Raw genomic sequence first — 25,937 nt, 5'->3', positions numbered from 1 at the left:
GCCACCATTCATCTACCATAGAGCCACCATTCATCTACCATAGAGCCACCATTCATCTACCATAGAGTCACCATTCATCTACCATAGAGCCACCATTTATCTACCATAGAGCCACCATTCATCTACCATAGAGCCACCATTCATCTACCATAGAGCCACCATTCATCTACCATAGAGCCACCATTCATTTACCATTCACTACCATTCAAAATATGCAACAAAATGTTACGCTTAATTGTAGCATTTTGAAATGGTATATTCAGAATGGTAGTTTGGATCTTGATCTATGGTTTAAGCAGAATGGTGGCTGTAGTGCGTTCTATAGTACACAGAATGGTGACTATAATATATTGAATTTTTGAGAAATCTAAACTTAAATGTTAACTTACAATACACACATGATGCTTATTAAAAAAATGAATTGAATGAAAGTGGCAGGATGTATTTGGTTTATATCAAAAGTTGTATGCATGTACATATGCTAAAAACTAAAATAAAAGGCAAGTAAAAAATATATCACATACTACAAACTAAAATGAAAGGCAAGTTCGTAATTGCAACACATATTACTTGGACTTATTCTACTAAGATGTAATAAATACCCACATATATATCACCCTAGTTCCTCTAAATAATCGGCAAGTTAAAAAGAAACAACTAATATGTCATATACAGTGTGTACGTAAACATGACTAAAATGAAAGGCAAGTTGAAAATATATAAACATGTACAATAAAAACTAAGGCACTGAGTTGCAGCACAGGATTGTTCTAAAACATTGTATAAACATGTACAATAAAAACTCAAATGAAAGGCAAGTTCATAATTGCAACACATATTACTTGGACTTATTCTACTAAGGTGTAATAAATACCCACATATATATCACCCTAGTTCCTCTAAATATCTAAAATGTCATATATAGTGTGTATGTAAACATGACTAAAATGAAAGGCAAGTTAAAAATATATAAACATGTACAATAAAAACTAAGGCACTGAGTTGCAGCACAGAAATGTTCTAAAACATTGTATAAACATGTACAATGAAGTTCAAGTCAAAGAGGTTGTATGTGAGTTCGAAGAGGAGCAGAAAAGACAAGCCTTGCTGCTCATTTTTGGAGTCTCTGAAGGCGATCAAGGTCCCTCTGGCTGAGAACACTGAAGACCCAACCCTTTCTATACTCAAACTGTTTACATGATTTTGATAGACCCTCTGTGTAAAACAATCTCCCCTGTATCGATCGGTATCACTACCCCCACCCCATGATTCGATGTGTAACCTCGTCTATGCCATGTTTCATCGTAGGGCACTGCCACGTCCACATAATTTTCCCTGATGGTCAGATCCTTGTCCATGGCCCTTTGACGTAGGCATGCTGCCACCTTCTTCTTCTGATCCTTACTGGTCTGCAGAAAAAAAAAGAGTTTGTAATAGATAACAAGTAAATTTCAAGTTCCCTCAGGCCCCTTACTTATTAGACCCTATTACAAATATTTAGATTTGATTAATTTTCATCCCTCGATTTGATAAGAAGGGATATTGATGTACATGTATTATACTGTCTATCGACCATAACTAAGAAATAAAAATATGTTTGGATTAAATGTACGTACAGCTAAGATAATGTAATGAAGAAAACACAAGGCTGGTGACTAACCTCTTGGGATAAGGAAGATAAAGTGGCTATGTGCCTGTTGTAGCTAGGGGCTTCGACTAGTGGGGCTGTTCCGAGGATGGTCAGCAAGTCGCACAAGCTATCCCGTGCCAAACCAACCTCCGTTGCTGCCAGAGTAGCTCTGCGGTTTTTTTCTGCAGACTTTCCACGTCCTTCGCATTCATTTTCTGATGAAGAGAATGTCCTTCTCCTTCTTGCAAATGAAGCAACCAAGGACCATGGCGCAGTTCAACCCATTCCTCTTTGACAAATTCTCCAGAGGAATGAGATGCCCTGTAAAAGATATCCAAAACACTTTATGGAACAGGGAAAATATTTTGAAAAGCACAATCCCCAAATAATAACAAAGTGCTAGTTATGACATACATGTAGTATATTACACAAATACACATTTTCACAGATTTCACGACAATTCCGATGCCCCCACTTCGATTCACCATAGAGTAAAGGAGGGGTTTTTCGGCCACTTAAGACAAAATCCTATTTTTTGGACTCTTTACTTTCTATTTAGTATCATTCCTTGTTCAAATCATGAAGCAAATACTATTATTTAAACAAAGAAAGAATCCCAGAAAAAAAATCATGAATTGCCATGACAACATTCATTTCCATTTTCACTGTTTCGGAGGTAGTTTTCGGCCTAGCGAGGCAGTTTTCGGCCGCATTTACAAAGTCAATAGGAAGCAAGCAAGCGCGTCATGCGTTTCCCCACTGATCTATAGCACTAGCGGCCGGAGCAGGTATCCCAAGCCGGAGCTTCCCGTGCCGAAAACTACCTCTGCGGTGATCAGAAATTGGAATCTGAATCGGACAGAGATATCGTGTGTGCGCTGCGGTATCCGGCTGCATTGATTAAATACATGCGATGAGATACTTTTGAGCTTGGACTCACACAAAATCGGACTCTAAATCTGAAAAATACTTGAAATAAAGCTCATTTTATGGTACCCATATTTCTTACACGCGTAAGAATACTTAATTTTTCAGATTCGGGGAGCGGGACCGCCAATTACATCGCTAAAATGTGATATTTTAGGATATATTTTCCATTGCAAATGTGGTTCTTCAGTGACTCTGGCATGGTATGGTATGTGTGGGATATATGATATGCTGTTATGCGATGGATTTTAAAGGGATTTTTACCATGCATCCAACGGATCGGCCGAAAATTGGTGATGGTCGATTACCCCCTCCTTTACTCTATTCTTAATCATTTGATTTGGCTTTTTAAGCCATTCACCCCTTGAGCATGCAATACAATCTCAAAGTAACAGTTTGCAAACTAAAAATATTGTCTGATAGTAAGTACATACCTCCCAGACACACGTGAGCCTTTTGCAAAGCAGCTGCAAGTTGTGGGCCACTAATGACGCGGATCTTCACATGTGGGACCAGGGCCAAAAATAGGGCTGTCCTAACACTTATTCAGGGAAAGCTTCCTCGATCTCTGAATTAGCTGTTAGTTCTTCTGGCACCTCTCCAGCATTCATGTTACTCTTCTGTAATATCTGGTATTGATCTCCTTTGAACACCTTCCTCTTCCTCACATATTTTGGAGTTTTGCGAAGCATTTTCAGTGAGTAGAAATTGGAGACCAACGGCTAGAAGAGTTATTCAAATCTTGGGCACAAGGTGGCAGCAAACAGCCCTTGTTATCTACTTTCTGCTGATATACATTACTTGTTACAATTTGGTTTAGAATTTTTTATTTAATGATTTCTTTAATTGATTGAGACTAATTGAGTGCAAACAGAGGCAGTGGAGCGACTTCCAAAGTGGGGGGGGGGGCACCAACAAAAAAGGGCACTTTCTGGAGAAAATAAATAGGGCACCTACAAAGGGAAATCTCAAAGCGAAAATATATATTTAAAAAAAAAAAAAATTGTATATACCCCCTATATTGTGATTACATTATCAGGGATGATTTCAATATTTTTTTATCTTTATAAATAAGATTTGTGAGGTCGCAGTGCGAAAAATTACATCAATTATAAAGAAGAAAAAACCAATCCTGATGGGTTTATTACATTATCATAACAGAAGACTGAAAAGACCTTTGATAAGTACCATAATTATAACATCTAGAAATGCGAGTGTGCTTTGGGTGATATTGCTCTTAGTAGCTGGAAATTAGGGGCACGTGATGAGAGGAAAAGGGGACACTTATCGAAAAGGGTGACACTTATTAGAAGAAAAAAAAGGAGCACATGTCAAATTACAACGGATAATTATCAGAAGGTGAAAATGGGGCACGTATCATTGTTAAAGGGTAATTATCCGAGGTGAAAAGAAAAGGGGCACTTATGATCAGTTTTTAATAGGGGCATTTAATACGAGGGGAAGGGGGGATTTATGAGAAGGGGGAAGTGCAGGCTATTATTAAAAAGAAAAGAGGCACATGTCAAGATAAACGGGGCACTTATGAGAGATGAAAAGGGGGTAATTATGGGAAGGGGATGGGGCATTAAAAGTAGGAAAAAGAGCATTTATTAGGAAGGAAAGGGGGCATTTATGATAAAGGGAAGGGGCTCTCTTTTAAATGGGGCAAAATAAAAGGGGCAGTTATTGAAGATGAAAAGAGCACTTATCAGGAGGAAAAGGGACACTTGTCAAAATAAAACGAGTACCTCTCAGAATTTAATAGGGTCATTTACCAGAGATGGAACGGGACTATGAGAATGAAGAGGGACTTAAGAATGAAAAGTAACTGTTTTCATAGATGAAAAGGGGGCATTTATGATAAAGGGAAGGGGCTCTCTTTTAAATGGGGGCACTTGTTAGAAAGGAAAGGGGGCACATGTGAAAATATAAGGTGCGCTTATCCGAGTTAAACAAGGGGTAGTTATTAAAAGGGGAAAGGCCCCTCTCAGATTTGAATAGGGAAATTATCAGAGGTGAATGGGGCACTTATCAAAAGTGAAAAGGGGCACTTCTCGTATCTGAAAAGGGGCACTTACTAGAGATGGAAAAAGGGCACTTATGAGAATGGAAAATGGACACTTATTGCAAAGGAAAACCGGAACTTATCGAAGGAAAAGGGGCACTTTAAAAAAAATAAAAGGGGCACTTTTTAAAGTAAAGGGGCCCTTTTTATGTAAAAAGTGCCACGCTAGAGCCATCATGGAGTCACTAACCACTAGAAATATATCATAAAATCATCATCCACCATAGAGCTACTGCTAAAATATCTTACACCACAGGGATATACCATTCAACGGAAATACCATATAATATACTCTACCATATATCATGCCGTAGAAATACCATACACCATACGCCGGCCCCCCCCCCACTCAGTGTTATTTAGGGTACGCATATGCTCGTTCCCTCTTTTTGAAAGCACCCCCTATCTGAGGACTGCCAACATTTTCGAACCCCCCTTTCGCGGGCTTTTCGCGGGCTTTTCGCGGGCTTTTCGCGGGCTTTTCCTGCCTTGGAGACCCCCCTAAATCAGGAAAAATGCTCAAAGTACCCCCCTAAATTCGGAATAATTTCTCAGGAGTCCAAAGAGATAAGAGAAAAAAAAGAAAAAACACCCCCTTTTTAAAGAAATCTCCGGGTGAAAAGTCAAATACACCACTTTTTTTTACTATTCTCGGGCCGGACTTTGTCGCACGAAAAGTACCCCTTTACCGGACATTTTGGCAACACGCATGCGGTCATTCCGACCCCTGAGTGGGGGCCGGGCACCATACAGCCACCATAGAGCTACCATAGATCTACCATTCACTTTAGAGCCACCATAGAGTCACTAACCACCATTAATATACCATAAAGTCATCATCCACCATAGAGCTACCAATGAAATATCCTCCACCATAGGGATACTATTCAACAGAAATACCATAGAAATATATTCAACCATATAACATACCGTAGAAATACCATACACCATACAGCCACCATAGAGCTACCATAGATCTACCATTCACTTTAGAGCCACCATAGAGTCACATAACCACCATAGATATACCATAAAGTCATCATCCACCATAGAGCTACCACTGAAATATCCTCCACCATAGGGATACCATTCAACAGAAATACCATAGAAATATATTCTACCATATAACATACCGTAGAAATACCATACACCATACAGCCACCATAGAGCTACCATAGATCTACCATTCACTTTAGAGCTGACATAGAGTCACATAACTACCATAGATATACCATAAAGTCATCATCCACCATAGAGCTACCACTGAAATATCCTCCACCATAGGGATACCATTCAACAGAAATACCATAGAAATATATTCTACCATATAACATACCGTAGAAATACCATACACCATACAGCCACCATAGAGCTACCATAGATCTACCATTCACTTTAGAGCTACCATAGAGTCACATAACCACCATAGATATACCATAAAGTCATCATCCACCATAGAGCTACCACTGAAATATCCTCCACCATAGGGATACCATTCAACAGAAATACCATAGAAATATATTCTACCATATAACATACCGTAGAAATACCATACACCATACAGCCACCATAGAGCTATCATAGATCTACCATTCACTTTAGAGCCACCATAGAGTCACATAACCACCATAGATATACCATAAAGTCATCATCCACCATAGAGCTACCACTGAAATATCCTCCACCATAGGGATACCATTCAACAGAAATACCATAGAAATATAGTCTACCATAAAATATATCATAGAAATACCATACACCATAGGACGGCATCAATGATATACCATTGACCATAGAACTCCACCATTCAGAAATTGTGTGGTATACCATAGAAATATATTCTACCATATAATATATCATAGAAATACCATTCACCATAGAGCCGTACCATAGGAATATCATAGATTTTTTTTGTAAGGGAAGAATCTGTAGAATGAGTAAAATGACATTTTTATGTTATTCAAGAAAATAAGTGGTTTACGGGATAATGCGAAAAAAACTAATATCATGAAACTGGGCAAAACAGAGACTAATCAGAAACTAGATGGAATTCGACTGCGCGCAGTCGAAAATGATGCCTCCGTCATAGAGCAATTTTACAAACCGAAACGGAAGAAATTTTTCAAATTCAAGTTCAAATGTAATCCATTAACATGTTCTCAGAATATCGTGATTACAAGCAATTTCTCATATACATATATGACCCTTTGATCTTTGACCTCATGACCCTAAAATCTACTCAGTTCATTGGCTCTGCAAGATTTCCTGAGTTTAATAGTAATCCATCTGTCAGTTCTAATGAGAATGCGTCCACAAGCTATTTTTGCATACCATGACGAAAACAGTCCATTTAAACTTCACCCCACTTTGGACCCGAAAGTGGGGTGCATTTTGGTGGTAAGCTCACCACAGAGCAAGAGAGAGGTAGAGTCCCTAATCTGCAGTATAAACAAACTTTGCCAGGACATCGCCAGCCCAACCTTGATAAGTACTGCTTGGAACTCCTCCATGATGTTCTAGTCTTATTCGCAGTCTCATATAGGTTCGGATTATGTCCATTCTCATAGCTACCGGTATACATGGGAGATGCCAGTTTCATCTTCCTTGCTTCACTTTATATCAGGAACTTCCTGGTTATAATTATGTTCCTTTCAAGTTTCATCATAATTGTCTAGTTCGATATAGTACATGGACACAATTAAATATGATATTGTCTAAAATTGTCAAAAATATCTTAACATCGAAATGATTTCTGGTCATGTTTAACTATTTTAATTGAAGCCTCTAATACTTTTATGAGGATGACATAGTCTGCAATAAACTTGACAAACATTATCATCCATACTATATGTCGTAGTTTATAACAATAATTACTCATGAACCTCACACTACAAGGACAACATTCATCCAGATTCTGAGATTGCTCATTCTCACGAAGCTTGGTGTACGCGAAGATATCGGGAAAGAAAGCGGTCTGTAATACCAGACACGCAAGTGGGGTATTTCGGTCCCCGTTCACCGAAAAGTAAGATTCTCCATTTGAAAGTCGGGTAAGGTCGACAAATATAGCCTCTGTTAAAGGCGTTACTCCGCCACCAAATTTATTCGCATAGACGAAATAATCTCGAACGCGTTTAGAAAAATGGTGTAGGCCTAGGCCTATAAGGAAAGGCCGGGAAAACATACATTTTGTTGGTTTGACCGTTAAATATTTTTGAGGTATTAAAGCAAGAATAGAATGTTGTAAATATTGTTTTCGTTACATTTATTCTGTGCGTAATCTCAAGGTCTACTCAACTTTCTTTGCCTATTTCTTGCCCCCCCCCCCCAAACGGCAGATCAAGGATTTGAAAATAGGGAGTGGCCGGGGCTCAGACGTCAAATTTGAAATAGGGGGGGGGGGGGTGGTTGTTTAGGCAGACGGCATATTTCTTGGAATTCGTTATAAAGACGGTATTTAAAAAAAATGATGATTCTGGCAAGATAAGAATTGAATTTCATCAAACTTTTATTCGATTTAATATGATCTGTATACGTATAGGATACAATATTTATTTCCCCACAACACATCAAGCCGTGATGATTGAATGTCCATTGCATGTATCACGAAAGAAACAGAAACTCTCAAATCTACAATCCTTTAGAAAGATAATAATTAGCCGAGTAATTAGGGCATTACAAGACATCGAAGGACTTAATCTATTTTACAATAGTTGATGCAACCATAATGGAACATTATGCTTCTCGATACTGAGGATATGAAATTTCAGCACAAGTGTATTTGGTTTCAAAATTTTATAGCAGTTCGTTAAAGAAACATTTCGATGCTCACTTGTATAATAAATCTCTATGACAAGCTCATTTTTATCACGACAGTTAAACCTTTTCACTTTTTGATACTAAAGATTGTTGAAGAATTGCCTAATTGACTGCTCGGATGATTTTTTACCTTTCTCCGAAACCTCTTGGTTTTTTGCTCATGATTATAGCGCATTATTCTTCTTGTCACGGTATGTATTAATAAGCAAATACATATCTGCACAACGAACGTCTTTATGATTATGATGTCCTCGTTTCGTTGTATGTTATAAATTTAATATCATGACGATCGACGAGAAGTGCGTCAAAAATATCTTAACATCGAAATGATTTCTGGTCATGTTTAACTATTTTAATTGAAGCCTTTTTACTTGATCTAATACTTTTATGAGGATGACATAGTCCGCAATAAACTTGACAAACATTATCATCCATACTATATGTCGTAGTTTATAACAATAATTACTCATGAACCTCACACTACAAGGACAACATTCATCCAGATTCTGAGATTGCTCATTCTCACGAAGCTTGGTGTACGCGAAGATATCGGGAAAGAAAGCGGTCTGTAATACCAGACACGCAAGTGGGGTATTTCGGTCCCCGTTCACCGAAAAGTGAGATTCTCCATTTGAAAGTCGGGTAAGGTCGACAAATATAGCCTCTGTTAAAGGCGTTACTCCGCCACCAAATTTATTCGCATAGACGAAATAATCTCGAACGCGTTTAGAAAAATGGTGTAGGCCTAGGCCTATAAGGAAAGGCCGGGAAAACATACATTTTGTTGGTTTGACCGTTAAATATTTTTGAGGTATTAAAGCAAGAATAGAATGTTGTAAATATTGTTTTCGTTACATTTATTCTGTGCGTAATCTCAAGGTCTACTCAACTTTCTTTGCCTATTTCTTGCCCCCCCCCCCAAACGGCAGATCAAGGATTTGAAAATAGGGAGTGGCCGGGGCTCAGACGTCAAATTTGAAATAGGGGGGGGGGGGTGGTTGTTTAGGCAGACAGCATATTTCTTGGAATTCGTTATAAAGACGGTATTTTAAAAAAATGATGATTCTGGCAAGATAAGAATTGAATTTCATCAAACTTTTATTCGATTTAATATGATCTGTATACGTATAGGATACAATATTTATTTCCCCACAACACATCAAGCCGTGATGATTGAATGTCCATTGCATGTATCACGAAAGAAACAGAAACTCTCAAATCTACAATCCTTTAGAAAGATAATAATTAGCCGAGTAATTAGGGCATTACAAGACATCGAAGGACTTAATCTATTTTACAATAGTTGATGCAACCATAATGGAACATAATGCTTCTCGATACCGAGGATATGAAATTTCAGCACAAGTGTATTTGGTTTCAAAATTTTATAGCAGTTCGTTAAAGAAACATTTCGATGCTCACTTGTATAATAAATCTCTATGACAAGCTCATTTTTATCACGACAGTTAAACCTTTTCACTTTTTGATACTAAAGATTGTTGAAGAATTGCCTAATTGACTGCTCGGATGATTTTTTACCTTTCTCCGAAACCTCTTGGTTTTTTGCTCATGATTATATAGCGCATTATTCTTTTTGTCACTGTATGTATTAATAAGCAAATACATATCTGCACAACGAACGTCTTTATGATTATGATGTCCTCGTTTCGTTGTATGTTATAAATTTAATATCATGACGAGAAGTGCGTCAAAAATATCTTAACATCGAAATGATTTCTGGTCATGTTTAACTATTTTAATTGAAGCCTTTTTACTTGATCTAATACTTTTATGAGGATGACATAGTCCGCAATAAACTTGACAAACATTATCATCCATACTATATGTCGTACTGTAGTTTATAACAATAATTACTCATGAACCTCACACTACAAGGACAACATTCATCCAGATTCTGAGATTGCTCATTCTCACGAAGCTTGGTGTACGCGAAGATATCGGGAAAGAAAGCGGTCTGTAATACCAGACACGCAAGTGGGGTATTTCGGTCCCCGTTCACCGAAAAGTGAGATTCTCCATTTGAAAGTCGGGTAAGGTCGACAAATATAGCCTCGGTTAAAGGCGTTACTCCACCACCCAATTCGGAACAGCTTGCCACATGCAGTATCGTGAATGCGCCCGGCACTCTGAGCGGCCGTTTTTCAGTGTATTTTCTTTTAGTGTTCTTAAAAATTTGCCGTGTCGTTTGATCAAAGAGGTACTGGGCAAGCTTGCCTATTAATGATTTGGTTCAATACATACGCCATCTAACCTTTATGTTTTAAGGTAATGATTATATTTATGCAGAAAAACTAAAATACTTGTGACAGTGCGATTATTTCAAGTCGCCCTTTTTAGGTTATTATGCAGCAACATGACCAATCAAAGTTTGGTCCAGTTAACGCTTGTTGGTTGGTGGTTTTTTTAAAGTTTATTTGTCCAATTAACTTCTATATCTTCTCAATGTTTCCTTTCCATCTTTCCTCATGTTTTTCACTATTATCACCTTTGTTCTATATACCTTTCGGCTGATATTATTCTTTATTTTTCTCCTTCTTTCAGCATCTCTTTTCTAATTTTCATTTTCTAATTTTATCTTCTTTAGCCATCTTTCCTTATGCCCTTCTTTATTTTCTCCGTCTTTCTAATTTTCATCTTTCCTTATGTATTCCTCTATTTTCACCTTGTTTTATTCTCTCTATCTTTTCTCATGTATTTCTTTATGTCTAACCTTCATTATCTTCTGTTTCCATCTTTCCCTGTGTATTTCTTTTTAAACCTTCTTTTATCTTCCTTTTCCATCTTTCCTTATGTTATTCTTTATTTTCTCCTAATTTTATCTTTTTCATCTTTCCTTATGTATTCCTCTATTTTCACCTTGTTTTATTCTCTCTATCTTTTCTCATGTATTTTTTTTTTCTAAACTTCTTTATCTTCTGTTTCCATCTTTCCTTATGTATTTCTTTTTAAACTTTTTATCTTCCTTTTCCATCTTTCCTTATGCTATTCTTTATTTTCTCTTCCTTCTTTCCCTCCATTTCCATCTTTCCTTATTATCACCCGTCTTTCCCTATTTTATCCTCCCTTTATATTTTCCTTCTGCATTTTTCCATTGCCAAGCACATCAATGTTCTCTTTTATACGTAAAAGAAACTTAAATAGCTAGTACTTGCTAAAAAAAACAATATGAAGTGAGACTTTAGACACACTGAATCCAGGCCTATTATAAATATAGGTGTAGGGTCTGCGATGAGAAGACTATGAATCTGGACTGGATATCAGATACCAGCTGGTAATCCCTTTATCAGTAACTAGGCTATGATTGACCACTGTCTCTCTCCCCATGGACCCTACTGGTAATCCCTTTATCAGTGGTCAGTGCTCCTATCAGATTATGGTAGCTCCAGGAAAAGTGGTGAACTGGTGAGCAGAGCTCAAATGAGATGTTTTCCTAATGATAATGAGCCCATGACCTTTGATCTTATGAACCATTCATTGGCTCTGCAAGATACATAAATGATCTAAGTTTGGCAGGAATCCATCAATCTGTTCTAATGATAATACGATCACAAGCTATTTTTGCATACATAATGAGCCGCATGACCTTGACCTTTACCTCATGACCCCAAAATCTAATCAGTTCATCAGCTCTGCAAGTAACATACATGACCTAAGTTTGGCAGGAATCCATCAATCGGTTCTTGAGATAAGGCGATCACGAGCTGTTTTTGCATACACAATGTGCGCTGTGACCTTTGACCTCGTGACCCCAAAATCTAATCAGTTCATTGGCTTTGCAAGATACATACATGACCAAAATTTGGCAGGAATCCATCAATCGGTTCTTCAGATAACGCGATCACAAGCTGTTTTTGCATACATAATGAGCCCTGTGACCTTTGACCTTTGACCTCGTGACCCCAAAATCTAATCAGTTCATCAGCTCTGCAAGATACATACATGACCAAAGTTTGGCAGGAATCCATCAATCGGTTCTAATGATAATGCGATCACAAGCTGTTTTTGCATATATAATGAGCCCTGTGACCTTTGACCTTTGACCTACGTGCTCCAAAATGTAATCAGATTGTTTTCCTATAGTGATACACACTATCACTAAGTTTGAAGTCTAAATCTCCAGTGGTTCTTGAGATATCATGATAACAATCTCAATGTATGGAATTTCATAAGTTGACCTCTGTGACCCTTTACCTTTGACATACGTGCTCCAAAATCTATTCAGATCGTTTTCCTATGGTGATACATACTATCCTTAAGTTTGAAGTTTAAATCTCAAATGGTTGTTGAGATATCGCGCTAACAAACTCAATACAAGGAATTTCATAAGTTGACCTCTGTGACCTGTGACCTTTGACCTACGTACTCCAAAATCTAATCAGATCGTCTTCCTATGGTGATAAATACTATTCCCGAGTCTTAAGTTTAAATCTTAAATGGTTCTTGAGATATTGTGATAACGGTCAAACGGGACGTACGGACGGACGGACGTACGGACGGACAACCCGAAAACATGATGCCTCCGGCACCACCTTCGGTGGCGGAGGCATAAAAATGCCCTTCGAGAATTTGGTTAAAGAAATTAAGACTTTGGCAGTGCATTTTGCGTTTGACGTCAGAATAAGAGAGGAGTTGAATTATTAGGAGATTTTAAGCAAGATTAAAAGATTTCTCGGACGGTGGAAACAGAAGGACCTCACGGTGTTTGGAACAAATCATATATTAAAAACATATGCATTATGTAAATTAAGTTACGTCTTTGCTTCACTAGTGGTACATAATTTCATATTCAATTCATTCAGTTATGTTCATTTCCAAGAAAATACAAATTTCATAACAGTAAATACTAAGCGGAATGTATACACATCTGTATTGCATTTAAAATAAAGAAATATCAATACAAAAGTAAAACCTTTGAAAACGCAAAAGTAGAATAAGTACACTTTCAAGAACAAAGAGAAGTTGGGGTGACAAAGAAGTTATTACATCATTCATAATATATAAATCATGTTTGGCCTATTGAATTGATCTTTATAGGCTACTATCATTTCTTTTTAAATTACGTCACCTCCATATACTGTGGAGGTGTTGTGGTATAATGGTTCATTCACTCGGCTCTCAGTCCTAGGGTTCGAATCCCAGCCCAGCACTAACGTCCTTTGGCTAGATATTAATCCACACATGCCACTCTTAAACCTAGGGGTAAATGGGTACAATATTTAAAAAAAAAATCCTCTTCTTTGTTATTCTCATTCATTACTTATTTTATCATTATTTGTGTTAGTCATATTTGATTAATTGCAAGTGGAATTGACAAGACCAAACTATATTTAGACATACTGACATGATATTATGTGAAATTTTTATTGTGAACAGCCTTTATGCTTAAAGATTATTTCGTGATGACTACTGGTATTGACATAGGCCTACATACACCGGGGACTTGAGACGTGGAATTCCCCAAGTCTAATAATAAAGCGTGTCTTTGATACGCTAGACACGGCACAGATCAGACAAACGGTTACACTCCTATTCTCATGTCACACCACTTCGTCCATATGTCCAACAGTACGTATAACTCACCTACTCTGATTAACTGTAGGCTTCTAATATCTTTAATTTAATGACTACAGAATATTCGTTTGACCGAAAAAGCTGTTATATAAGGAGCGAGTAACATCGGTTTTCAGAGTTATAGCCCTAACTGTGAATCACGGGGCTACGGAAATCGCCGCTTGAACTGATGCTCGATATTTCCCCTGATGCCAGTGTGGAATCAGAAGGGAGCATACTCCTGATGTCATCAGAGTATTGGTGATTGGTGAGTATGATAGTATAGTATTAATGACTGCTTTGAGAGAAATAGTTCTTTCGCTCAAGGGAAGGTTACAATTGTGCTATTGCCCGAGGCATGCCGAGGGCAATAGCCCAATTGTAACCTTCCCGAGAGCGTATAATAATATTGCTTTTAATATTTTTCTCTAAGGATTAAGACCGATTTGCTAAATGAACGGAACAGATTTTAATCAGTAATCAACTGTATTCTCGAATATTATTGAGGAAAAGTGTGAAGGAATTAACAAAACAAAAACAAATACTGGAGCGAAATGTACTGGGTAATACTATGATTTTTTTTAGCAGTACTGATGAGCAGGGGCGTCGCTAGACCTCTTCCAGTGGGGGGGGGGGGATGTAGAGCCTACCGATTGCCGACAAAACTAGCCACCAATTACCGACACCTATATTAATGCCAATGTCCCAATGTCTACAAATTTAACCCTATAAACCCGGTGGCGGGGGCTAAATTATATTTCCTACGAACTATCAGGCGCGTGGCTAGGATTTTATTTTAGGGGGGGGGGCGGTTCATTGAATTTTTAGAGAAAGAAGACGATTCCATTTTATCGTTTTCGACTCTTTATCATTGTCTGAATTTTCATAAAAAGTTTCTTTGTCTGTTAAAAAGTCAAGGTTAGTAGGGAAAACTGCTAAATATCATATTGATGGATGAAATGCGGAATCCAATGCCATTGATTAAACGGAGGATATGGGGTTCTTTGCCGTCTCTTTTTCATGTTCCATTCACCCTCTTTTTACCATCTCTGAGGAGGCGCGATAGCTCAATCCGTAGAACAATGGTCTCGTAATCCGGTGACCCGGGTTCGAAACCAAGTCGATGCGCTAGTGCCCTTTGATAAGGCATTAATCCTCATTACCAGGTCCCTCGGAGAGGAACTAAAGCCGTCGGCCGTCTGGTTGCTTACTAACAAGCATTCATGCTTTCTAAGCAGTCAGGTAAAAAAATCACCATCACTATCACTAACTCTCTCTTTCTGATTCTGATTTAGCCATTTGAAGGGGTGGCATATGAAACAATTTGTTTTGGAACCATTTGCTTTTCTCGGTTTTTAATCATTAACACAACCTTCAGTGTTTACAGAGTATATCTTGCGCACACAGTCAATATGTACTTTTACATTTTAAACGGAGGAGTGTGGGTGTCGGTTATCCTAGTAACGCCCCCTAGAATCACTATAACAACATATTATGATAGGATTTCATGGATGTGGGAATCCCAACCGGAAACATTATTAATGACCCATTCACAATCAACCCCAAATCAACCAACATAACCGGTTATTCAAAAAATTGATACTCGGGATTATGTCAGGCGCGGATCCAGGATTTCTTAGGGGGGGGGGGTGCCCATATTTGAAATCAATTTGAAATTTAGTGTGCAGAAATTTGAAAATAAGGCGGTTGATAATTCGCTCAGTGGAGGGGGGGGGGGGGGAGACAGTGAGCACTATTTTTTTTTCGGCCCTCGAAAATTTGAAAAATCGCACCCATCCCCCCCTTGGGCGTCGGGGGGGGGGGCCCATCTCCAAAAAAAGGTAAAACTAACGTGTTTTTACCTTTTTTTTTCCGCGAGGGGGGGGGGGGGGGTGTCGGGCCCCGGGGCCTCCCCCTGGATCCGCCACTGTATGCACTTTACTTGTTCTCCTTCTGTCTGATGTACTGTCTCGATGGTGTTAAGGAAGTCACTGGAGATTTGTTGATTATATAGTTCAAAATCGATAACTAGTATTCACTTCATCGAAAGCCTACTGTATGGTATTCACTTTAAAAAAAAAAATAATAATAACGTCTTTTTGTCTTTTTCGTCATCTCAATATTGACTGTTTTTTGTAGAATACCATATTTTAATGAGATGGGAAATGTTTGAGGTTGTGCAAAACTATTGCAAGTTGACTATTTTTGTGTGTGCAAACCATTGAATTGATATTATTGTATGAAGAAATAATCAAGTTCGTTTTATTTATTTTTTATCCTGAAGCCCGGCCCTCCGTGCGCAGCTCATATAGTAGCTTGTATGTAGTTACCCGATGTAATTGACCTTTATACCCAGAAACATAATCAGCTTCATAACCACTTAATGAGAACGTGAGGTCAAACAATAATCACGTGCCAGTCATCATATCAGTGGCGGATCATGGATTTTCCAAGGGGTAGGGGGCGTGAAAATTACGAAATCGTGGTAAAAGTCGTGGGGTCCGGGGCCTGCTTTACAGCCCCTGGAAAATGTTGAACCTTGAGATGCTCTATGGTACATTCTGAGGCATTTATGTGAATATTTAGTTTTTTCCCTGTGTGAATATTGAGCTTTTTTTCAAGCATTTCTCCAAAAAATCAATAAAAATGACAAATTCAGCAATGGCGAAGTCTGAACATTTTTTTTCAAATTAAAGGGGGGGGGGGCGGCCGTTAAATGTACCAAGCAGTAAAATGGTAAAGGCAAGTTGTGGCCAGAGGGTGCGATTCGTAAAAGCCACCACTGACCAATCAGAGACAAGAAACAAGACCCTACGACAGCACGTCCGTCGATCAACAGAATGTGCATCTAATCCTAGTAGGCTACGGTCTGACTATTTATTATGCCTCTCTCTCTTTTTTCTTCACTATTTGAGTCCCTCTTTCCGTAGAGCTCTGTATCCTGATTTTTTTTTCGAAAGGAAAAAAAGGGGGTGTGCTAGCACCAATACGTCAGCACAGCCCACGCCCCCACGTACCCTTGATTCACCCCTGACGATTCAATTTTATTTTCTGTGGGTTTACAATCGATGTAGTGTAAAACAAAACACAAAAGAATTATTCACATTGATTTTGAGCCCTTGAATAGAAAAGTTATATAATGTCAACTCAAACTAAAATAAAGACTCATTTACAAGCAAAATTTGTTATATTCTCTTCCTTCAATTACTTTTTAATTATTAGCTTTCAAAGTTGGGTACACTTTTTCTTTGATACGCACTGCCTATTCATTATTTACATGCATGTCCATTTATGTAGTAATTTCTAGGACTTGCCATCATAACTAATGAACATCTGCCACGTCATATCGACAAGTATGGAGATTATAGTATTAAAATACCAGCGCTCTCCTCCTTTATCAATCTTACTTTGCCAGTCACTCGCTTCCTTGCTTTTCAATTTAAAGTTAGGGCCGAAATGAAATTAAGCTTACGCTGCAGTCTATATTGCCACGAACAAAAGGTAGCGTCAATATCACATTAACGGGTACGAGTATGTATGTTTGAATATATATATAAGCCAAGAAATTAATTCAGTTACGAAAAATCTAATAGGTTTATATAACCAAATTCATATTTTCTTAAGGAACTTAATCATATGTTTCTCTGTATACTCTAGATATCTGGAAGTTGACAAAGATGTGGGGTGATGATGATGATGAATACAACGGAGGACGTTTTGCGTCTCGTCCTAACTCGAGAGATGACCGTGGGAGGGGTAGACGAAGAGGATTTCGAAGGGGTGGGACCAGAGGACAAGGCAGAGGAGGTGCTACGGGTGGAGATAACGTCATGTGGAGAAGAGAGAACAGGAGGGAAGGAAGTCGTGATAGAGGAGACGCTATGATGGCTGACAGAGAAGGAAGGGACACAGAAGGAGCGAGAGGAAGGGGACATGATGGAGAGAGGGGAGGTGGAAGGAAAGTTGGAGGCGAAAGAGGCGGTAACAGAGGAGGCCCATTCCGCCAGCGCTACAACGACAGGCAACAAGACGGACAGCAAGGCGTTCTGGCAAGAGGCCGCGGTCAAAGAGGAGGCCACATGGATCAGGACGTAGGTAGATCAACAAGAGAGGGCTATCGGACACAGGAAAATACTGGGTATAGTACCAAACCATGAAGGAGTGAGTACCATTGCTGAAAATGGACACACTATCTCATGATAGACCGCTTTGAATGTTTTGTTTCCATATGCCGATATGAACCGATATTCTCTTACACATGATAATGCGTCGCAATAAATATGTCTCTCACAGCTGAATAGGTCAATATTATAGATATATTGACTGCTATGAGAGGCATCGCTGTTTCTGTAGGCTCAAGGGGACGTTACATCCTGCGCCTCGGCGCGCTGAGGGGTCGTATCCGGATTTAACTTCCCCGAGAGCCGGTATAGAAAAAGCTATGCTTCGAATATTAAAGCAGTCGATATATCAAATTTAAAAACAAATCTGCAAAGAATTCTTACCTTATCCTTTTCATGAGTAAAGACTGGTAAACAAGTGGCAGAAAATCTGAGACAATGACTGTAAACCTTCGCTGGAAAATTGCCTGAATGTTACGATCATTCGGGAATCGCAGACACAAAGCACTGTATGGTATCCGCGCTCGCACAAAGAAACTCTTTACACGTAAACAAATGGGGATCTTAGCAAAATTTATTGATGCGGCCCGTTACCCGGGACAACGGGCATCTTAAAAAAAAACTATTGACTGGTAGGCGGGCATAGCTAAAATCACGACCTTCCATTTTCGACCAATCAGATGACTAGATTTTGTTCAACATACTAAAGAGAGGTATATCTTTTTTATGATGACACCTACCTGTTATAAAATAGAAATTGTACATGATTAGCCCCGTAAATGTTGTATACTCTACTTTTACAGCGAGTTGACATAACGGTGACTTAAAACAGAAGAAAATTACAGTTTGTATCAATCTTGAAATTTATGAAATTGAGTAGGTACAAGATTTCCATGTCTTGAATATGAATCAATACGAATAAATTCACATTATTTCATTGCTACCATTTCAGATATGGACAGACCCAAGGCAAATACCAGAAGAACCAAGGTAACTTTAGACCACTAAGTTCCAGACTTCTCATCGAAATACTTGATAAAGACCCTTCCGAGGCCGCTACAGAACTTGGGTCCCTGACAGGAAACCTTCAAGCCGGTCTCAATGAAGACTCGATGGATGAGGTACGACAACATCTCATTTGGAAGGCTCTAGCATTTATTTGCGGAGCTCTAGGTGCAGAACAAACAGTGATCATGCTCCTGACAATGACACTGGACTCCAAACTCTGTCGTCAGCATTTGCTCACGGTTTTGACCAATCTCAGGCGTCCAGGAGAGAATATCGGCGAAAGGCGATTTAATCTTTTGAAGAATGTCATCACTGTTTTCCACTCAGCCATGCAAAGTTTGCCAAGCCGTGCTTCAGATCTCAAAGTTGCAGTCACTCTCATCTCCGATGCAGTAGCAGACATTGATGAAGACGACAAACGTGACGACATCATGGAGTCCATAAAGTCATTGAGTAGTCACATCGAGGACATTGAAAAAGAAAGGGAAGGAAAAAGACAGATGGACCGCATTTCTAAGAACCAACCCCTGACGACTTCCGCCAGCAAGACATTCTTCCCACTGTCAAGGAATTGCAACCCGGATATCAGCCGTTTCTCCGTCCTCATCTGACGAGAGGTGTATATGCCGATGCAGATCACTACCTGGATGTTCAGTTCAGACTCCTTAAGGAAGACTTCATCTTTCCTCTTCGCAATGGGATATCAGAGTACCTAACTTTCAAGAAGGCCAACCCTGACAGAAAGGCCAAAGTTCAGGATGTGCGAATCTACGAGGAAGTTCTCTACGATGGATCTGTCCGTGATTTCTCCGGAATTTCACATTACATGGCTTTCAAGATGTTACCTCATGTCCGATGGCATTCGACAAAACGACTCATCTACGGATCATTGCTCATCCTATCAACGGATGATTTCAAGTCCTACATATTTGCTACAGTGGCCAAACAGGACGTAGAAGATCTAGAAAAGGGAATGGTAGCCATAGCATTGGTCGACCGAGAAGATGCATCATGTCTACAGAATAAGAGTTTTGTGATGGCAGAGTCATCTGTTTTCTTTGAAGCTTATCGCCCAGTTCTCCTGGGTCTCCAGCGAATGTCTGGCCCATGCTTGCCGTTTTCCCGATATACCTTGAGCATGTTTCATGATGTAAAGCCACCCAGGTATCTTCAAGATCGGATGGTAACTGAAGACGGTGAAATGTTCATCAATCCATGTAGTATTGATATCTCACCTCTGCTGAAGGGTACACGACGATGCTCTCCGATAATCAACGTACTTGACGATAGTGCTTGGCCCGATATTGACGCTATACAGCTCGACCAATCACAATATGAAGCTGCCAAGACAGCTTTCACCAAAGAATTCTCTGTTATACAGGGTCCACCAGGTACCGGCAAGACGTACATAGGTCTGAAGATAGTAGAGACTCTTCTTCTTAACAGAGAAGTCTGGTCAAGTGAAGAAAACCCTAGCCCAATCTTACTTGTGTGCTACACAAATCATGCACTGGATCAATTTCTGGAGGGGATCTTAACATTCCATCGCACTGGCATCGTACGAGTTGGAAGCCGTAACAAGAGTGAGCAGTTGCAGTCCTTCAACCTTAATCGGATGGTTGGTCAGAGGGGAATACACGATGAAGAGTACGTTCAACGAAGAGTTCGCCATGTCAAGAAAGAAGTTGACGCTACAAAGAGACGTGTGGAGAGAACGCAAGCCAGAATAGAGGGTGCAAAAAATGGGATCATCAACGAGTACGAACTAGGCCCGTTCATGTCATGGCAGCATTACAACAGCCTCATGCGTCTTTCTCATTTGAAACAGTTAAACTCCTGGCTCGTAGAGTGGCTTCTCAGTGAATGTCAATATGACAGGGATTGGAACCAGCAAGAGAAACAGGATACACTAGAACAGAGGGATAACCTGCATGAAGAAAAGATGGAGAAAGGTACAAAGAATGATCCTGTAGCGATTGAGGCAACAGTCGAAGTAGAATTTGAACGAGGTGCCATCGAGTCTGAAAGAATGATTGATGACGAATTTGGTGAGGAAGATTCCGATGAAGAGGAAGACAAGGACTACCCTTTCCTAGGCTTTGACCTTCATGATCTGGACAAAGCAGAGAACGGTATCTTGCGGAGGTTTATCCAATGCAAGATGTCTGGCAAGGATGTTCTCGATCCACGTGCTCTTCGATCAATTATGGATGTTTGGCGTATGCATCCAAATGACCGATGGGCCCTCTACCATATTTGGTTGCAGAACTACCTTCAACAGTTGAAAGGAAAACTGCCAGCATATGACCTCAAATTCAAGCAGCTTTGTGGTCAGCTAGATGAGGCTAAAGACATAGAGAAATACCACGTCCTTCGACAGGCAACTATAATCGGTATGACTACAACTGGAGCAGCTAATCACCAGCAGGTTTTGCAGAGAGTCCGGCCAAAGATCGTAGTAGTAGAGGAAGCAGCTGAGGTACTGGAGGCACACATCATCACGGCATTAAATGCATCATGTCAACAGCTCATTCTCATTGGAGATCATCAACAACGTCGTCCGAAACCGAACGTGTTCCTCCTGGCCAAGAAGTATCATCTGGACGTTTCATTGTTTGAAAGACTTATCAACAATGAATTTCCTTACTCACAGCTTGAGCTGCAACATCGGATGCGTATCGAACTGTCGAATCTGATAAGAAGGCACTTCTACGACAACCTCCAAGACCATGACACAGTGAAGCGATACGAAAGTGTGAAAGCAGTTCAAAAGGATATCTTCTTTCTAGATCACGCAGAACCAGAAGATGAAATAGATGATACACAGAGTCACTACAATCTCCATGAGGCCAGACTCGTAGTAGCGATGTGTTACTACTTCCTACAGCAAGGGTATGAACCTGATAAGGTTACAATCCTCACAGCTTATACAGGTCAGCTACTGAAAATCAAGCAAATGATGGATCGTAGCAAGTTTGAGGGAGTCAAAGTTACCTCAATAGACAACTACCAGGGAGAAGAGAATGATATCATTCTTTTGTCCTTTGTGAGGAGCAACAATCATGGGCGTATTGGATTCTTGGGGATTTCAAACCGAGTCTGTGTCTCCTTGTCAAGAGCAAGGAAAGGGCTCTACTGCGTTGGAAACTTCACCCTCTTTTCAGAAAAGAGTGAGCTATGGAAGGGAATAGTAAAAGATCTAGAAGCAATGGGATCAATCGGAGATTCCCTTACGCTGCAATGTACCAATCATCCAGAAGAGAAGACAGCGGTGAAAACTGCCGATGACTTCAAGAAGGTACCACTAGGAGGATGTAGTAGAGACTGTGATACCAGGCTAGACTGTGGACACGTTTGTCGATTAAAGTGTCACCCAACGGATCTTAAGCATCTCGTGTACAAGTGCAAGGTTCCTTGCTCCAAGGTTATCTGTGAGAGAAACCACAAATGTCCAATGTTCTGCTCAGATCTAGAAAATGAGTGTGAAGTCATCATCAACAAGGAACTGCAGTGTGGCCACAGATGCAAGGAAAATGTTAAGAAAACCTTGCCTTGCGGTCACAAATTGAAGATGATTTGTTCGACCGAAGTAGAAACAGTAGAATGCAAAGCAAGGTGCAGTAAAGAGCTTCCATGTGGCCACATTTGCAAGGAAAGGTGTGGGTTGGATTGCACTGAGTACTGTACAGAGATGATCACCAGAGATGACTGGCCATGTGGTCATAAGGTAACAGTTAAATGCTGCGAAGAAAGCGACGCATGCTACATCGCCTGTGAGGAGATCTTGATATGTGGGCACAAGTGCAAAGGGACCTGTGGAAAATGCTCACAAGGTCGTTATCACCACCCCTGCATTAAGACATGTAAGAAAAAGCTGGTGTGCGGACACGAATGCGCCCTCACTTGCGGTGCACCATGTCTTTCCTGTAAAAAGAAATGTCCGCGGCGTTGTCGTCACTCGCAGTGCAAGCATCCGTGCAGTGAGCCATGTGATGTTTGTACGTATCGTTGCAACTGGAAATGTGAGCATCACGATTGCAAGAGGTTGTGCTGCGAACCTTGTAACATACCCCCATGCAACAAGCCCTGTTCAAAGAAACGGAAATGCGGTCACCCTTGCATCGGTCTGTGTGGTGAGACCTGCCCCAATAAATGTCGCATCTGCGACAAAGAAGATTTGGAGCAACGCTTCTTTGGGACTGAAGATATCCAGACAGCAAGGTGAGCTGAATTTTATGGAACCACCCTTTTAGAAAATAAATCAGGGAAGACGCCTACAAGACATATGAAAAGAGATGACTTTGAATAATCTCATTCTGCGTTATATTAGAAAACTAAATTATACAATATGAAGCTTAACCTGTGGAATTTTCATGCTTATATTTTGTCTTTACCATTCATGTCTATGTAAAAAAAAAGATATCAATGGAATAAAATATCGTTTTAGTACTTCGATAATACATCTAGATTGATATCGCTCATCATGCTCCTTGAAAGATAAACTTTAATTATTAGGAAAGAAGCCGAGCGATTTAATTACTTTCCTTAAAACTATATGATAATAAGCCAACAGAAGAGCTAGATGCATGATTTAACAAATTTCATTTTTGTTTTGCTACGTCTATAGGTATATTCAACTAGAAGACTGTGGCCATTACTTTGAGGTAGAAGGGCTTGACAAGTTCCTTGGACTCGGCACAAAATCCGACGGTGCAGAAATATTTACCAAATTATCGGTAATACTACAACATTTGTTTTCATTAAATATTAATTGATTTGTTCTTTCACTCTTATCACTCATATCATATCACAATACTTTTAGCACGCTTTATCGTAGATAAATATTATATACTCATAACAAATAAAAGACAAACCTCTAAATCAAGAAGTAGATGTATGTGTAAATGCGTTAACAGTTGAAGAAAAAGAACTTGGCATAATTCATATAACTCATGTAAAAATGATACATTCTTTTGACACCTAAAGTGTTTGATGTATCAGTCAATTTGGGCTTCATTGATCACTGTGAAATTAATATAGGTATTTATTTTGTATCATTTTTAAGGTAAAAACCTGTCCTAGATGCGAAAAACCCATCCAGTTATGTCGTCGCTACAGTAATCTTCTGAGAGAATCTTCAAGGATTAAGCCGCGAATCGTGGAAAAGCTACAGGATGCTCGCAATAGCAATGAAGGCAAACACCTCCTCCTTAAAGTCAACTCAGCCGTCATGTCGGCGAAAGAAACCATTCGGCTTTTGTCACCACTAGCGTTGCTTAGATACTGTCGACTATCACGAAAAGGGTCATTGGTAGAGAGTAGAACGTCAACGGTGAACCGGCCATATTTGAAAAAGCTTTATGAACTACTCCGGGCATCAATAGAGGAACTGGCCAGACATAGCAAGTCACCACCGAATGAGCTCGTAGATCAGCACGCGAACGACCTCTGGAATGAGTTGGATCGAGTGACAATCATGTGCGACTTGGCCAAAGTAGTGAGGGGCGGAGCAACAGAAACAACCGAAGTACCCAGACTTCTCAAAATCCTGGGCCAGAATAGGAATATGACATTAGCACATGTCCTCCTCAATGGAATTCGCAATGCTAATGGAATCAGTCATACTGGCAGTGACCTACCGACTTTCAAACGCACTCCACTTCTTTCTTTAGAAGTATCCATGTGGTTTACTTGTGCCAAAGGACATCCTGTTTTCAAGCAACAGCTCAAGAAGGGCGCGTGCGAGGACTGCGTCTTGGCTGAGCAGGAGAGAGTCCGCTCCGAGGCTTCTGCAGCTGTAGGACAACCAGGTGACCATATACAGAATGTGCCCAGTCATCGACGTGTTGGTGGTCAGCAAGGCCAGCGGGGTAGGGGACGAGGACGTGGAAGAAGAGGTCGAGGTAGAAGGGGTGGTCGCAGAGGAGGACACCAAAGAAACTATATCCCGTTTTATGCCTGAATATGCGATCATAATATTCTTACATAAGATATTGCTAGACATTTTGCAGGAAGATGTAAACAATCAATATTAAACACGGTCTATGAATTCCACTGACCTTCGTATCATAGATCTTTATCCAGATATGCTGTATTGAAAGATTGTTAATTGATCCAAGCTATTATATTGTTCAATGAGATGAATAACGCGCGGAGTATAAATTGATAACGAATTCGTAGTACACTGATTTGCCTTAGTCTTTTTGATCTGTTTAGAATGTATTGGTTTCAGTATTCTTTTTTGAAATTATTTTTCCTGAATTATTTTAAGGACTTATGAAAGACTACAATTTGCACTACAAAAAGAGAAAGTATTTGATGTGTCATTTACAGGATTGAAATTGTAAGATATCGATACAATTTGTATTGACGAAATGAGCACTGGCTACTCTGACGGAGCATAACATTGGCCTGAGACTGCATCAAGTCATGTCAATCATCATTATGTCATGTGCTTTGTGAAGTATAAATAATCGTTTCGTAACGTATGTAAATATTCTTTATATTTCTGTTTGTCTTTCAATCGGATCATTTGCTCTATAACCCTTCGCTTCGCTGCCCGACAAATATACTAACACATCACCCAATTTTATCAAACAATGATATTCTTCCGCTGTCTATGCTATTAGACAATCAGTACTTTTTATGTGCGGATTTTGTCAATCCTACCGGCGCAGAATAATCTGTTTTACTGCGCACTTTCCTTGTTCATTACTTGAATAGTACTGTAAAAGTATAGAAGAACAAAGCAAAAATATATATCTTGTTAAGAATAATAATTCGTATCAATTTGTTG

General features: G+C 39.5%; 1 protein-coding gene and 1 long non-coding RNA gene across 2 annotated transcripts; one reads left to right on the top strand and one right to left on the bottom strand.

Annotated features, from left to right (window-relative positions):
- Nucleotides 1-421: 421 nt before the first annotated feature.
- Nucleotides 422-3,457, bottom strand: LOC115920341. The gene is made up of 3 exons (XR_004062353.1): nucleotides 2,992-3,457; nucleotides 1,661-1,951; nucleotides 422-1,409 (listed from the first exon to the last, which is right to left on the bottom strand). It is a non-coding gene; the product is annotated as an uncharacterized LOC115920341 (long non-coding RNA).
- A 14,232-nt stretch (nucleotides 3,458-17,689) lies between these two features.
- LOC115920271 (NFX1-type zinc finger-containing protein 1-like) lies at nucleotides 17,690-25,103 on the top strand. The gene is made up of 5 exons (XM_030975704.1): nucleotides 17,690-18,150; nucleotides 19,086-19,703; nucleotides 19,757-23,362; nucleotides 23,769-23,877; nucleotides 24,207-25,103. The coding sequence occupies exons 1-5, from the start codon at nucleotides 17,690-17,692 to the stop codon at nucleotides 25,101-25,103; spliced, it is 5,691 nt and encodes a 1,896-aa protein (XP_030831564.1).
- Nucleotides 25,104-25,937: the final 834 nt, after the last annotated feature.

This window comes from Strongylocentrotus purpuratus, unplaced genomic scaffold (assembly GCF_000002235.5).
Source record: "Strongylocentrotus purpuratus isolate Spur 01 unplaced genomic scaffold, Spur_5.0 spur5_scaffold_8, whole genome shotgun sequence".
Classification (NCBI taxonomy): domain Eukaryota; kingdom Metazoa; phylum Echinodermata; class Echinoidea; order Camarodonta; family Strongylocentrotidae; genus Strongylocentrotus; species Strongylocentrotus purpuratus.
Note: the sequence above shows the minus strand (reverse complement) of the source record. Positions and strands in the feature narration are given on the sequence as shown.